Source organism: Montipora capricornis, chromosome 8, assembly GCF_036669925.1.
Source record: "Montipora capricornis isolate CH-2021 chromosome 8, ASM3666992v2, whole genome shotgun sequence".
Lineage (NCBI taxonomy): Eukaryota > Metazoa > Cnidaria > Anthozoa > Scleractinia > Acroporidae > Montipora > Montipora capricornis.
Genome location: NC_090890.1, coordinates 22,823,727 through 22,838,726, shown reverse-complemented (window position 1 = coordinate 22,838,726; position 15,000 = coordinate 22,823,727). Strand labels below are relative to the sequence as shown.

Genomic DNA, 15,000 nt, shown 5'->3' with positions numbered 1-15,000 from the left:
ATGAAATCCCCGCGTCCGAATTGCTCGGAATACATGAAATTCTTTGTGCATTTCGTTGCACCGAAAAAAGGCAACCGAGATTATTCAGGTATTCAAAGTAATAATTGTTGGTTTTTCGATCGATTTCCCTCGATGTACCGGTGTGACAAATAATTTGGAACATTGCAATGCATCTGGAAGCGCAAAAACAAAGCACAGATGATTTCAACGCGTACGATCGCATCCCCAAAAGGCGCAGCGACCTGCAGTCATGATAATGTGAGTTGCTGACAGATGTAAAACAGGATTGTCTTTCAAACAATCTTTATTTTATCCTTATGACTCGTTTTTTTATTATTAATATTTATTTTACCCTCAGTCTGCATTTTACCCCCGGTCTGCAGTCTGCAGTCTGCGCCTTACACTGACCGCCCAAATAACCGATTTTTCGACGGAAAATTCATCCCAGAGGATAAAACTATTTACTGGACATGTAATAAAGGTAAATATGTTCGAGCGAAAGCGAAAACAAGCGAAAATTTTGACGGAAAACACAATAATGTGAGATCAAAGGAACATGTGGTGAAGACACGCAGTTGCGGCATCGCTTCGACAATAACCTTACCTTTTCAGCAAATTCCATTCAATCCACCTGGTCTAGTCTTTGAATTCACTATTATCGCTGCCCTGCGAATCTTCAGTGTTCTACATAACAGCACACTTGGTAAAAGACGGCTCGAAGGGCGACAGATTGTTGTCGATGTTGTCACCTGTCTTGTTCAGTATCCAATTGATTTGCCATTATTGAGCCTCATAAGGGTATATTTTGTTCAAAGATCCACTAAAACGCCATTCGCGCTACATGACTTTCGACGCCATTGCCGGTTAAGTTAATCGTTATAATGTGTCCTCCAGAGAAATCTACGCATTTCCCACTACCCTCTCGATCCTAAGAAAATACGCGCAGCAGGGCTCTATGCACAAAGACACCACTTAGCAGGGGAGTGACAGGCAAGACTTTTACCGACACGGAAAAAAATAAAAAAAATAAAACGGAGAAACTCTACCCATTTTCCAACTGGGATTGCCATACGGCAACTCAGTAATTACCCAAGCTTACGATTACGAAGTTTAATGGCACTAACCTTGATTGGATGCGTTTCTGGGGGCAATTTATCGAAGGGATAGACAAGTCTGACTGTACACTCTTGAAACTTGCAAGTTTTCCTTGACCAGTTTTTTCTTGACAAGTTTTCCTTGGTAGTGTAAATGGAAAATATGACAAGTCCACTTGACAAGTAATTTACACTAGCAAATATCGGCCTTGTCAAGTTTTTCCATGACAAGTAGTGTCCTTGTTCAAAAACTAGCATAGGACACATGTCAAGGAAAAACTTGTCATATTTTCCATTTACACTGTCAAGAAAACTTGTCAAGGAAAGCATGCTGGTGTAAATGAGGCTTTAGGCGGTTCCTGTAAGATTTCATTTGGCAATGGTTTTCGTTCTATGAGACTTTAGATTTGGATGTGTGATATATTTTTCTTTCCAAGTAGATAGTTCGTCTTGATAATATACTTTTAGTTTCTTTGTGTTGATTTTCTCATCTGTTTCAGTAATGTGAATGTGACCTTTTGGCCTCACGCTTGTGCATCATTTAATTCTAGTCTCAAGCGATATGCTTGTCAGTGGTACATGTAGAAGGGACTGATTCTACTTCTGAAGGCTTTGACCCGGGTCCAGGGCCTTTTTGTTCTTGAATGCCTGTATGGATAGGTACGTAGTGCCATGTATCAGTGAGATAGCTGGATTTTTAAAGGCTTTGTTTGCCTTTTTTGTGCTTTTCTTAGCAGATCGTTGTGCTCTTTAGAGGCATTTTTATGTTTTGATCACCTTCATTTGTTTCACTCATTCTTCTGACTTAGGGACCTTAAGATACTAGACGTGGACTGCATAGTATCTGATTCACCGCACTATGAATTATGTATGTACAGTGGGGTTCCTTTCGAAAGGTAAAATCACTCAAGCATATCGGAAGGTGAAAAGTAAAAGATCCATTTAACAAATAAAGAAGCCTTGACTGTGCTCTGTTCTGTTGTAAAGCACGCAGGAAGCGGCTAGAGCATGAAAGAAGTGTAGGGGGAAACACGAGCCGATAGGCGAGTGTTTCTCCCTACTTCTTGAGTGCTCTAGCCGCTTCCTAAGTGCTTTACAACAGAACAGAGCACAGTCAAGGCTTCTTTATTTGTTTTATGATAAAAAACAAGTAATTTTCTTCAAAAATTCTACTTTATTTTCAAAGCGCGCGCTGCTTGTGGCGAACTGAGATGTCGTCAGCACAGTGCTTTATACTCTGATAAAGCACGCTACTTTGGACCAATCAGAGCGCTTGTAAGAATGTTTAAGATTATTTGATTGGTTAATGAAACAAAGGCTTGTCAAAACATCAATCAACTGGAAAGTGGCTTGACAGAAATCACACAAAATTCGAATTTATGGAAAAACAAGTGTCTCAATGTTCGGTTTCAGTCCGTAAAAAACAGCAAAAAAGAGGATCTAAATGATTAAGTTCAGTGAAAACCGGCCGAATTGTTGCCCATGAAAACCTGCACGTTTCCGACATGACAACTGGAAAACAAACTGTTCATTGCTTGCGGCTGGAATCTGAAAACCTGTTGGGAATTTTGTAAATGAAGAACTCCAGCGTGAGGACTTTCTGAGCTTGAAAGAACTGCTGGACCGGGCGACGGTTGAGGTCTTCCATCCAAAGCACTTGACAGAATATCTGAGCAAGCCTTTAACTGACAGCTTCAATAATACCCAAGGTAAAATTCGGAAATTCATCTGGCGTTTCTGCGGATGATGGCGTGAGCTTTCGTTTGTTCCGTGCTTTGTACTCTCATAAAGCACGCTGTTTAAACCAATGAGAGCGCGCGTTATATAGAAACTTTATTATAAAAAATGATCAAACAGACATAAAATGGTAAGACTTGCATATTGAATGAGCAGTAGCACTTCCGAGAATAATGTCGCAAAGCGAAACATGAATGGCGAATCGCTAAGAGCAACGATGAAATGTGAAACAAACATAAAATGCGAAAGTTGAATTTTGGCGGGGATATAGAGCCATAAGAGACCTTAAGATCGAGGTTTTTCGGCATTTCCCGCGAACCGCGAACGTCAGGAAGTCACGTGACCAGTGCGTTGGCGTCAGGTTTGCAATTTGAGGTTCAAGTTTGTACGGCTAAGCCACGTTCTAGAGGTAAGTGATTTACCGCAAGGTTTTTTGCACCCTAAAACATCACAATACCACGTTTGAAAGGAAATACTACTGTTAACAACTATTTCGCTTATTAACTATCGAATTCTTTTTCGTAGAAACGTAATTTTGAAGACGATTTCTCAGCTAAAACAGAAGTGAACGAACGAATGAAAACAATCATGGCAGCCGGCTATTTAACCCGGGCGACTATTTAGTCCCAAATATGGGCAGACGGCTAACGTGAAACCGCTAACCGCAAACCGGGGCTTGCCGTTTGTGATAAGATCGCCAAACCTCGATCTTAAGGTCTCTATAGTTTTCAACGTGGAGAGGTAGGTTTTCACGGATGTCATTTTCCTGAAAGCGTTTAGCGTATAGTTCTCGTTTTATCCCACGTAATGTGGAGCAAGTCTTTATCCATTAACAGAGGCACAAAGTCGGGCGAAATGCTAAATGTGATAAATCCTATTGGATCTTGAAAATAAGTGCCATTCATGGCTGCTGATTCAAAATGGCTGCCGTAAATTTGCAAGAAGAACTTATGTAAGCATTTATAGACTAAGAGCAGTCCCTTCATAAATCAGTCGAGCGGCCTGCTTTTCTGAGGCAGTCGTGTTTTGTCACGCAAACAAGTAAATGACCGAGGGAGGCTCGGCCTCTTCCCAAGCCTCCCTCGGTCATTTTATCTGTCTCGCAGTCTAAAGAATTTACAGCTCTTCGCTGCTAGAAAACCCAGTGTTGCCGTTAATTATATTTTTTCTGATTGATATTTCTTCTATTTCTAAATGGAAAAATAAACCTAGAATGGCTCCATTTAGTTGGCCAGAGTCCACTTCTCTAATACACAGCCAATCTAAATCGAATTATGTTTAAACGTCGAACCGCGAACGGGTAACCCGCAAACCGCGGTTAGAGGTTCGCGGTAAGCTCGGATCTAAAACTCAGTGATTACGTACCAAAACATGAAATCACCAAAGGACAGCCAAATTGTTCTCATTTTATTAAACTATGTTTACAGGTAAAGAGTAATCACATACTGCTTGTTTATTTGGAAAGTTTCTTTCAGTATTGTTTTACCTTGACGGATATCAAGGTTTATTGTGAAACTGTCTCAGCGCATCGAAGTGCGGTCGAAAGTGGGAAATATGGTTGGACAAGCACACGGAGATTCAGAATTTTTCCATCAAACGTTTCCTTTTTTCATTTGGTTGCTACGGGATGTTACACAGGAAATCCCACGAGACTGCAAAACCCTTAAGGACTACTTCCTGAAGAAGGTATACCTATCCTGTCAACGAAGAGATCTTTTGTCATTTAGGATATACACGAAAACGAGCTTGTTCACCTGTATTATTTCAATCATAGTGACCATGATGATCTTTTATTGAAGGTGGGTTTGTTGTGCTACTGACTAATTTTGTTCTACTCCTGACTGAAGAACTTAAGAAAAATCCTATTTACAAAAAGCATCCATTGTATTAACTTTTATAATACGCCATCATCAAATACATCCTGATAGAAAACACACGATTTTTTTTTCTTCGATATATTTTTAGGTTTTTAAATGTGAAGATTCACCGGCTGCCACTGAACAAGGACAAAAGGTGGCTGAGAGTATTCTACGCTTTTTCCCTGGTTTTGAAGCGTTTATGCTGCCCCCACCAACAGCGGATTCGGAGAAGATGAAAAGCATCAACGATAATAAAAGTGACATGAACCCCAAGTTCTTCAGTGGTTTAGAAGAATTCAAACAGTTGCTGAGATCCATCGTGGTTCCCAAAAAAAGCTTTAATGATGGAGAACTGGTTACTGGCGAGAGTAAGTATGGTTGGTTCAAATAACTTATATAAAAGTAATTATTAGTAGTGGTGTACGCTCCTTCAGCTCCCTCGGAGACGGACCTTCGAGAAAACAGGTGGGGGTGTTTTGCGTACCATGCTGGAAAATTCGAACTTTTGGTGTGTGTATTTTTGGTTGTGTATTACATGTGGTTTTTTTCGGGAATCACGTGACAAGGAATGACGTCATGGATTTTTGGCGAGAGAAACGGTGGGAATCCGCTCAACAAGTGTCCATGTTGGAAAATGAGGTGAGGAGAGATGGATTAGGTAAAATAAAGAAGGACGCAAAGGAGGATGGATGACATCATCGAACAGGGGATTGGTCGAGGGGGATGAGTCCTAGTCCCCTCACGGTTCAAGCGGAAAAAAGAAGCAAGACAAAATAGGATCTTTTACGAATAAAACGGTTTAATGAGAACAAAAAGAAAACTATGTACAAACGGGAACGTGTGAGGCGACCGGTGAGTATAAAATGCAGACTGTAGACTGCAAACTGTAGACTGGGTATAAAATGCAGACTAGGTATAAAATGCAGACTGCAGACTTGTTTTAAAATGTAGACTGAGGCCTAAATTGTCGCATCGTTTGATACGCGATATATTTTCAATCACAGGGTCACGCAACAATGTCGGTCTCGTTTTCTGAGTCGCGAAAATTCATAGATCACCTCTCCAATTCTCATATCTTTGCGTTACATCAAAACACCTTGCGAATGTGTTGACGTCACTGTGAAAGTCAGTGTGTCATCATAACATCATGTGCGACCGATTTCGTTACTCGTATTTAGTATGCATGAGTGAAAGTTTGAAACGAGAGGCCGCTGTGGAAAATAGGAGGAAGGGAAAAGATGTCCGACATATCGAGCTAAGAAAATGAAGCAGAACAGATTTTTTGGGGGAAGGGGTGCAAGGCGATTGCGGTCACTACGGAAAGTGGAACGCATATTTTCTCAACGATTTTTGTGGGGTTTCATCCAACAAGGAGACTAATGTTGCGCATGCGCGTCATCACCCCGAAAAGCTCTTGAAATGCAGTCAAATTCATTCGAAACTTGGGAACATGAGAAATGGCGAATGTAGTGCTGGCATCGTTAATATTCATCGCATGTTTCCAAAAGGACGGCACACAATGCATGCAAAGATGATGAGTCATTTGAAAGTCTTGGGCATTACCTTATCTTTATGACCGATACTGGTTCAATATAACGGGAAATACGGCGAAGAATCTCAAGTGAAGCGAAGATGGCGAGTCAAAAGTGTGGCGATGAACTGCAGAACTTGTAAGGAGCAGAGGATAGTTTTGCCTTCCTGACGTTGTTTAATAATAAAGTAAGTCGGATTTAAATTGAAATGGCAGTTTACATTCAAAAGGATCGGTAAACTGGCGTTTGAAGCGAGGACAACGATAAATCAGCTAACAAGACTGATCGAAAAATGGCAGCTCACTGGTGAAGAACATCTCAATTCGCTATAAAGCTTCCCAACCTTGAAATTTTGAACCACATGGTCAACGTAGCGTCGGGGATTGTTCTGGAGAAGAAATAGGGCTGATTTTGAATCGTGAAGCGAACACATTAAGACAAGACGCAAGGCTTTACTTTCCGAGTGCTCCAGATTATAAATTTCCTTGGCAAAAAATATTTTGATTTCCCTTTTCGAGGCTTTTGTAATAGGCCGTGATACGGGAATTCGCGCCTGCTGCAGTAAGCCCAACAACCAAAGAAAAAAAATGAGTAAAGAAATTGTCATTTAAAGTGGCAAGGTTCAACACAGCAGGTTTCGTGTGATACGGTTTTGTCTACAAAATGGTTCCAAATCTGGTTATGATATCATCTCACTCTGCCCTATTGTGTCTTTGACTTGGCAAACTTTCACGTGTGAAAATTAAACCACTGAAAAAGCATTAAATTTGAAGCTTTTGTCAATTTGTAGTTTGTCATATTGCCTTAAGCTGCGAAAGTTTCAAGTTGATGAAATGACGCGCACAAGTAATTCTAACTCGAAACTCAAGTCGGCAGCTCATGCGTTCTCGTGGCCAAATCTTAGAAAATGATTCGTGATACGGGAATCGCCTTTAACAGCCGGCACACAAATATCAGAAGAATAATTTGAGTTAAACTGTTTAAATTTGAAAGTGGGAAGGCGCACGCAAGCTACCAGCAAAGTGAGCCTATTTTCCTATTGAAATCTGTCACTTCGAGCAAGTCAGTATTTGATCGGACGTCTCCTTAATGCTACCCAGCGATATCTTGCCTAGTGACTCGGAGTTTCGAAGCTTTGCAATAAATTTAAAGAAATCCCAGTCATTGTGGATACATCGTAAACTAATTTTGCAGGGGAAAAATAGAGATTGACACTGGTTCATAATTAAGTTCTTTGTTTGGTTTTTGGTTTTTCTCAGGTTTCAATCAGCTATTGTTTTTTTAGTATTTATAGACCAAAACTCACTAACATATTTTGACTCCATAATGACGTTTACCTAACGTCGAAACGTCATCGCTTTTTTAAACAATTTTTTAACCTTAAAATGATTTTAAGAAATGTTTTATCGCAATTTTTTATAGTTAAATTTATTTATTTGCACAAATTTTTTTCATTTATGGCGAAGTACTATTTACATTTGTATAAAACTGCTTACAACAAGAATATTAAAACCCGAAAATATTACAGAGAACATGACATGCACTATGCCACCAATAGAAATAAATGGCATATAGTCAACTGTACTAAAAAAGGAAAGACTCAACCACCTCAATCGATCTAAGACAACATTCAGGAACGTTTTAACTCGGAAATCTGCCCAAATTAATTGTGCATGAAGCCATGGACGAAAAATCGATCTCGCGAAAGTGAAAGAATTAAAAGAAATCAACTTCTACCACTGAAATAGGGCAAAAAGTCTCCTTTGTTACTTCAGCCTCCACTATGCTACCGTCGGCGGAATTTGTTTGTTTTCGTGTCGCGATCGCAAGGTCATCTGAAAGGAATTTTGAATCACGTGTTGCAAATTGCCAATCGGCCATTTTATGCCTTCTTCCTTGATACGCACATGTAAATTGCGTTTTTGTTCAAAATAGACATTATGATCAGATATTTTAGTAAAGTTCGTTAGGCGAGGTGTGAAAGAAAGGCTCTAACAAAGCAAGAAGTTACATCCCGTGATCTTGGGTATTTGGAAGAAAATAGAATTTTCATCAAAGAAAGCTCTTCAGTGATTGCCTCAAAGCCAAGAAGTACAATAACTTTAAATTTTAATGGACTCGGTCCGAAAAAGATGTTTATGAGAAAAACTGAAGTGAGCCAGGTTAATTCATGTGAGACCGACTGGAGATTTGCTTGTAAGGATAGCGAAGAAATGCTCAGCGGCACGTAAGTGATGTGTGTTTTTTCGTCCATCGACAGTGTCAATCTGTAAATGTCAATCTACTTATGATGCAATGATTTCGAGTCTTTGGCTAGCTTACAAATCTCCGCTTCTCCTTCCAACTTAGACCATTTAAATATGGGAGATGGTGATCTCAATCTGCCTTCAGATGTAAATGTTCAATATTACATTGCGCGTGATTTCTATTACAGTCCTTATGCCAATGAATGCTTTTCTGATGAATATTTCTCTATCCTGCATTGCAATAGTAGCAGCTTGACAGCTAATTTTGACAACCTTCAAACTATGTTGTCCGTATTTTGGGGACGAAAGTTTTCTACAAATAAGATAAATGATCTTTCTGCATCAAACAAGTTTGAGGTAAAATTTTTGCACGACTGGACGTGAATATTCTCTGAACGCAAAAGCATTCCTGATTGGCGTTCAGTCAAAAAAGTGGCAAACAACAAACGACCAGCAAAGAAACTGCAACAAGGAGAAAAGTGAAGGAAGGGAAAAATAAAACGGAAAGAGTAAAATGACAACGAAGGCAATAAACTGAACGAGTACGTTGGCCACAGGCTACATTTTTAAGCGTTTGATTTGACGAACACAAAACTGAAAATGAAAGCTATCTTTACCTCCTGAAAATGAATCTTTCTTGTTCAGGTCTCGCTGTGCTTGTTGAGCTTTACGTCGAGGCGATCAATTGTCCGGGCGCTATTCCCAATGTTCAGAACACCTGGGACATCTTTGTGGAAAAGAAATCCGTCGATACCATAAAGGCGGCTTTGGAAAATTACGAAAACGAGATGGCATCACGGTTGCAAGACAAACTACCTTGTGATAATGATGAGCTGCGCAATGGACATCAGGCGGCACTTGAGACTAGCCAACGTTATTTTATGGATGAAATAGCGGGATTTTCCACAAAAACCACTGAGCGGTATCTAAACGAACTGAAGGTTTGATTATGATGTTATATTATTTTGTATTGTTTTCAATTACAAAGGTTAAGGTAACTTTAAATTTCTATCCAAGGGATGTTCTTTTGGAACAGTCAATAACCCAACGTCACAAGTTATATATCGAATTACATTTAATAAAAGTGACAAGCCTTGTTGGGCCTTTCGTTTCCTGCTGACAAAGGAGGAACGTTACCCTGAATGTTAAAAGTGATTTTTTTATGTACACATTAATGGCAGCGGGGTTAAGGCCCGTGCAAACGCTCGCAACAACACGCAACATTGTTGGGCCCAACAATGTTGTCTCTTGTTGCGCGATGTTAGCCGATGTGTGCAAACGCTCGCAACAAGTCACAACATGTTGGGACTTTAGATGAGAATACAATGGACTCTGGGACGTTTTCCATCTCCGACGCCATGTTGATTTCTTGTTCGCATGTATTTGTGTGGATACGTGGCATGTAGTGCGCGTGCGCCGGCGCAACATTGTTGGATGTGCTTTTACTGGCGAAAAATGTCTGCGCATGAATCGCGCGATATGACACGTGACGCGTTTCCGGGACTATCATTGGCTCTCGTGAAAAAAGCACCCCCGAGAAGAACAGAAAAATGGCTGCCGTTTGAGAATCGATAGCTTGTTGGTTTCCGTTCTTTTTAGAGCGATCAAGGCTAGTTTTAACGCCAGTTTCAAGTGGAATGTATTCTTAGAGAACGTCTATGTTGTGTAAGTCGTTTGAAAGTCCAATCCAACCAGCATCCTCGGAAAATTTGCTCCTGGAAAATTTTATTTCGTGGGAAAAGAGCTGCGAAACAGGTGAGTTTTCTGCGCAATTTTTAATGTGGAAAGTTTGTTGCCACCGGGTACAAAAAGTTACTGTAATGTGCAGAAAGGAGGATTCCTAAAGTTTCCGTTCATGTGTGAATTGGCTTGTACCAGGTGGCAAGGAAATGGCAATATTGTTCAACGTGAAGGTTATGTTTTTCTGCGTTACACCTTACGATCGGCACCTCTACATGAATGATCAATGATTCGATCAGATATGAATTTGATTTTTAAAGTGATTGTCTCATTGGGAACGTAACCCTAGTATCAAATATTTTAAATAGCTGCTTTTAAGGTCATTTATATTCCCTTTTCTGGTGAAGGTCTAAGTTATTATACTTTTTAGCAGTCACAACTCAACGATCCTTGCGTTCAAGTAGTTACCAAGTTATGGATTTGCAATCAATTTGAGTTTAAAATCAAAATCCATGTTAGGTAACATAATGTTTGGAAGAACAAAAGTGTAGGTACAGATGTATATAGGTATCTATAGATTGAGGGTTTTTTTACTATTGTTTTCTGGAAGCATTAATGATGTAATTTTGGTTTTAGGGGACTGTCATGTGTTGTTGGATCAAGGAAATTCTGTTTTGAGTCAAGTATGGTTGACAGTGGATAGTTGTTCCTGAAAAGGCTGTAAGGAAGCTTTATTGCCTTGGACTTTTTTTGCTTACACCCCACATGTTTGTTCTTTTCTTACATGGCAAAATTTATTAATATATTATGTGATTTGGAGCTGCAGCTAGAAACAGTGTCCCATGCATAAGGTCTCATTGGGGTTGATGGAAGTAAAATAATTTTGGTAAAAAGTATGTTTAGAGTTTTTATCATAACTTCTCATCTTGGTCCTGCTGGACTTTAAACATTCTCTACCATTTTGCACAAGGAACTTGTCAATCAACCGTTACCTTTTGGTGTATTTGCAATATGATATTTTGGATGGCAATTGATTTATTTTTCTTATCCCTTATGTGTAGATATCCTATGTCTGTCACATACAGTCAACTCTCTCATAGCGACCACTTCTCGTAAGCGACCACCTCCCGTAAGCGACCACTTCGTAAACAACCGTTTTCTCTCTCAGTTAAATACTGTTCCCAGAGCTCTCTCGTAAGCGACCACCACTCAAATTTCTAAAGCGACCGCGACCACTTTTTAGGCCAGAAATTTGACATATTCTTTTGTTTTCTGTTTCTGGTAAGCGACCACCCAACATAATCATATATGATCATTAGTGAATCACTACTCAGAAGTTACAAAAGTTCAATTTTTAATGACGCTACCCCGGACTGCTGACAGATAATAACAGTTTACATTAATTGTTACAGTGATCTGTCCCAAAATGATATACTGTCAGTACAAAGTTTCATCAGAAGAATGCATAGATTGCCCAGGCGCTATTCAATGTGAAATATGCCAGTGCTTTCAATCTTTTCTTTAAGCCATGGAATAGAAATGTCATTGTCTCCGTAGAAAATGTAACTGCAGGGAATTTCCAGTCCATAACCTGCTCCTCGATTTACACGTTTTCCTGTTATAATGGTCTTTCCATTGTTTGTCCTTCGTTTCAAGAATTTGCTAACATACTGAGACATATGTAATGGTATGTGGCCGACAATTTCGTCTTCTTTTGATACGGTGTTGGGATGTTCGGCTTCAGTAAAATTTCTTGACAGCGGCCTCACTACTGCAACTGCATTTCCATCTTTTTCATTCAGTGGCTCAAGTTTCAGTCTACGTTGCTCACCAATTTCGGGAACCCATGTTGTTTCATCCTTGTAGACATGATAACCTCGTATGAATGAATGAACCGTGATGCTTGAAAAATTCTTTTTCTCCATGTCGACTTCAAACGGAGCGAATCGATGCTGAATGATAAGCAAATGACGTAGATTTTCAGTTCTGTTACAGCACGTGTTACACGTTGGTTGCGTGGTGGGTGTTCAAGATTGATTGGCATCTGCACTTTGTATCCTTAACGCGTGAGATAAAGATAAAATACTCGTGGGAATTTCCCACATTTGTACATGCACGTGTGCTCAATAGGGTTAAAGATGAGGAACTGTGTTAAATGCTCAAGTCTTACGAATTATATTTGTCTGAGATGTGCAAAACCTGTCTGTAACAAGTCTAAAGCATGTTCATCCCCTGCTGATGAAGACAGCCTAGGCTGGAAAGCTGGTGTATCGGTGGCTTATTGCGTTTCTTGTTCTGACGTGCCGACCCCGAAGGTGGCCAAGCAAGCAAGAATCCCAGTTAAGGACAGCAAACCAGTTACAAAGAAATTCACAGCGAAGAAGCCACCAATGCCCCCACAAGCTAATGATGGTCAAAGGAAATGTCTTTCCCTAAAAGAAAAAATAGAAGTCATCCGGAAATCTAACGAGGGTAACAGCACGAGAAAGTTAGCGAAAATATTTGATTGCGGGAAAACACAGATTGTCAAAATCCTGAAGCAGAAAGCTAAGATTCTCGAATCGTGGAACTCTAATGAAGGAGCTCAATCTCAAAAGAGATTGAATGTTGAAAAGTATGGCGAAATCAATGGTTTGTTGTGGAAATGGTATACCAGAGCAAGAGAGTCAAATATCCCTGTTGATGGCCCCATGCTGGTCGAAGAAGCGCGAATCATAGCTGAGAGAATTGGAGATGACACATTTAAAGGAACAAGTGGTTGGCTAGACAAGTGGAAAAAGAGACATAACATCGGCCAAATGAACATTGCTGGGGAAGAGGGAGATGTAAGCCAAGAGACGATAGACAGCTGGAATGAAAGATTGAAAGAGCTAACTAGGGGCTACTCATCGAGGGATATATGGAATGAGGACGAAACTTGCTGTTTCTGGAAGGCGACGCCTCAGAAATCGCTCTCTCAAAAGGGGAAACGCTGTAGGGGCGGCAAGAATGCGAAGCAACGAATAACTGCTGCATTCTTTGTGAATGCAGCGGGCGACAAAGAGGCCCTTATTGTGACAGGAAGTAGCAGACGACCGCGCTGCTTCGCACGTTTGGCAAATCCATCATACCCCTGCGGTGCCCAGTACTTCAGCAACGAGAAGGCGTGGATGAGAACCGAGATAATGGTTACTATCCTTACCAGGTTGAACAACCGTCTGAAAAGAGAGGAAAGGCATATTATCCTTTTCTTAGACAATGCACCATGTCATCCACCCTCGCTGACAGACATGTTCTCCAACATTAAAGTGGCCTTTCTACCGAAGAACACCACATCGCGCACGCAGCCTCTGGATGCAGGTATAATCAAGGTGTGGAAGATCTACTACAAACGGAAGTTGCTGCGGCATATCGTTAGTCAAGTTGACGGAGAACACTCTGCCAGCGAGATAGTAAAGTCTGTGAACCTCCTAATGGCCGTGCGATGGATGGTAAATGCGTGGGACGAAGTCAAGTGCGAGGTAATCAGTAAGTGTTTCAGACATGTTGGAATGTACCCCTCAGCCATGGATTTGGATGAAGATGACGATGACCCGTTTGCCGGCGAGGAGTTACTAGACCTTGAAGCCCTGGTGCAGAAGATGTCTAAGAAAGGTATTGACGCTGCACCCTATGCTGCCTTCGACGATGATGCGGACGCCTATTACTCCTTAGATCCCGCCGACCCTGACTGGAGGGAGACCCTACGAGATGAGGTTATCACTACTCACTCAAACAGGAACAAGACGGAAATAGCAACTGATTCCGACAGTGATGATAGCAGTGACGATGCTCCCTTACCAATCCCAGCGGTGCAAACAGTTAAAGGAGCACTTGATCTCGTGCGTCAGATCGCTGAGTTTGCAGATTATCGGAGTTGCGAGGAGTTGTCCACTGCAGTCACGAAAGTGTCTGATATTCTTGTTGACATGAGGCTTAAGTCACAGAAGCAATCGAGCATTCTAGATTTTGTGGATAAGCGGTCGAATGCGACCGAGTAATGTAAATACATTATCAAGATTTCAAGTATATGCATCCCATGTTTGACGTTGTTTTCCTAGGTTTTGTTCGGTTTAAATTTCAGGTGATTTTCATTAACGTGAGACACATTGACAACTACTTTACACTCCACTCTACCTTTCCCGAAACTTGTTGCATGTGAAAAAAATCAAATAAATTAGTTTCTATTTGCCTAATTTTAGCTGATTAGGTAATTTGTTTATGTAATTAATTGATCAATCCAGTGTTACACTTATTTTGTTGATCTTTCCCGTAAGCGACCACCTCCCGTAAGCGACCACTTTGTCGTGCACCAAGGGTGGTCGCTTACGAGAGAGTTGACTGTAGTTAGTTTTAAGCTTTTGTTTCCTGTAGTGTATCTTTATTATAGTTAGCACATGACCCCACAAGCATGTGTTATTGCTTTAATATTGATTGTGTTTGAATAAAGGATATTGTTGTCTTGTCTTGTAGATAATGCAAAACAGCCTCAGTTGTATTTGCATTATTTCTGAATGTTACTTTTAAAGGGCAAACCATTAAAAAGTGTACAAAGTTTGCAGGAGTTCAGGAAAAATATTCAAAATATTCATTGATTTGAAGTTCCTGAAGCAGGTAAATCTTTAAGAGTTTACGCAACCATATTTGGAATATACGGCATTTCTTTTTGGGAATGTTCAAGTCCACAGAATTCATTTTCTTTATGTTGAGAAGTACTGTAAGACCGTTGACTCCATGGGGTTCCCCATTGACGGGTAAAATTGTCTGGTGTTAGACAGAGCAAAATACTCTGGCTTTAGACAGAGTAAAATACCACGTATGGCCGGTTTAGGGG

The 15,000-nt window shown here is 40.4% G+C and overlaps 1 protein-coding gene and 1 long non-coding RNA gene across 5 annotated transcripts in view; both read left to right on the top strand.

The window, feature by feature from the left end:
- Positions 1-15,000, top strand: part of LOC138059987 (guanylate-binding protein 6-like) — a 67,122-nt gene that overhangs the window by 43,581 nt on the left and 8,541 nt on the right. For all 3 annotated transcript variants that reach the window (XM_068905651.1, XM_068905652.1, XM_068905650.1), the window contains 3 exons: positions 4,334-4,517; positions 4,797-5,058; positions 9,114-9,409. In XM_068905651.1, the coding sequence (XP_068761752.1) occupies positions 4,334-4,517; positions 4,797-5,058; positions 9,114-9,409 (742 nt within the window). The remainder of the gene's footprint in view (positions 1-4,333; positions 4,518-4,796; positions 5,059-9,113; positions 9,410-15,000) is intronic.
- LOC138059390 (uncharacterized) lies at positions 9,997-14,650 on the top strand. 2 transcript variants are annotated; one of them, XR_011134203.1, is made up of 3 exons: positions 9,997-10,223; positions 10,785-11,232; positions 14,514-14,650. It is a non-coding gene; the product is annotated as an uncharacterized lncRNA (long non-coding RNA). The 2 variants fall into 2 exon arrangements; XR_011134204.1 differs by having other exon boundaries at positions 10,004-10,223; positions 10,785-11,218; positions 14,518-14,650.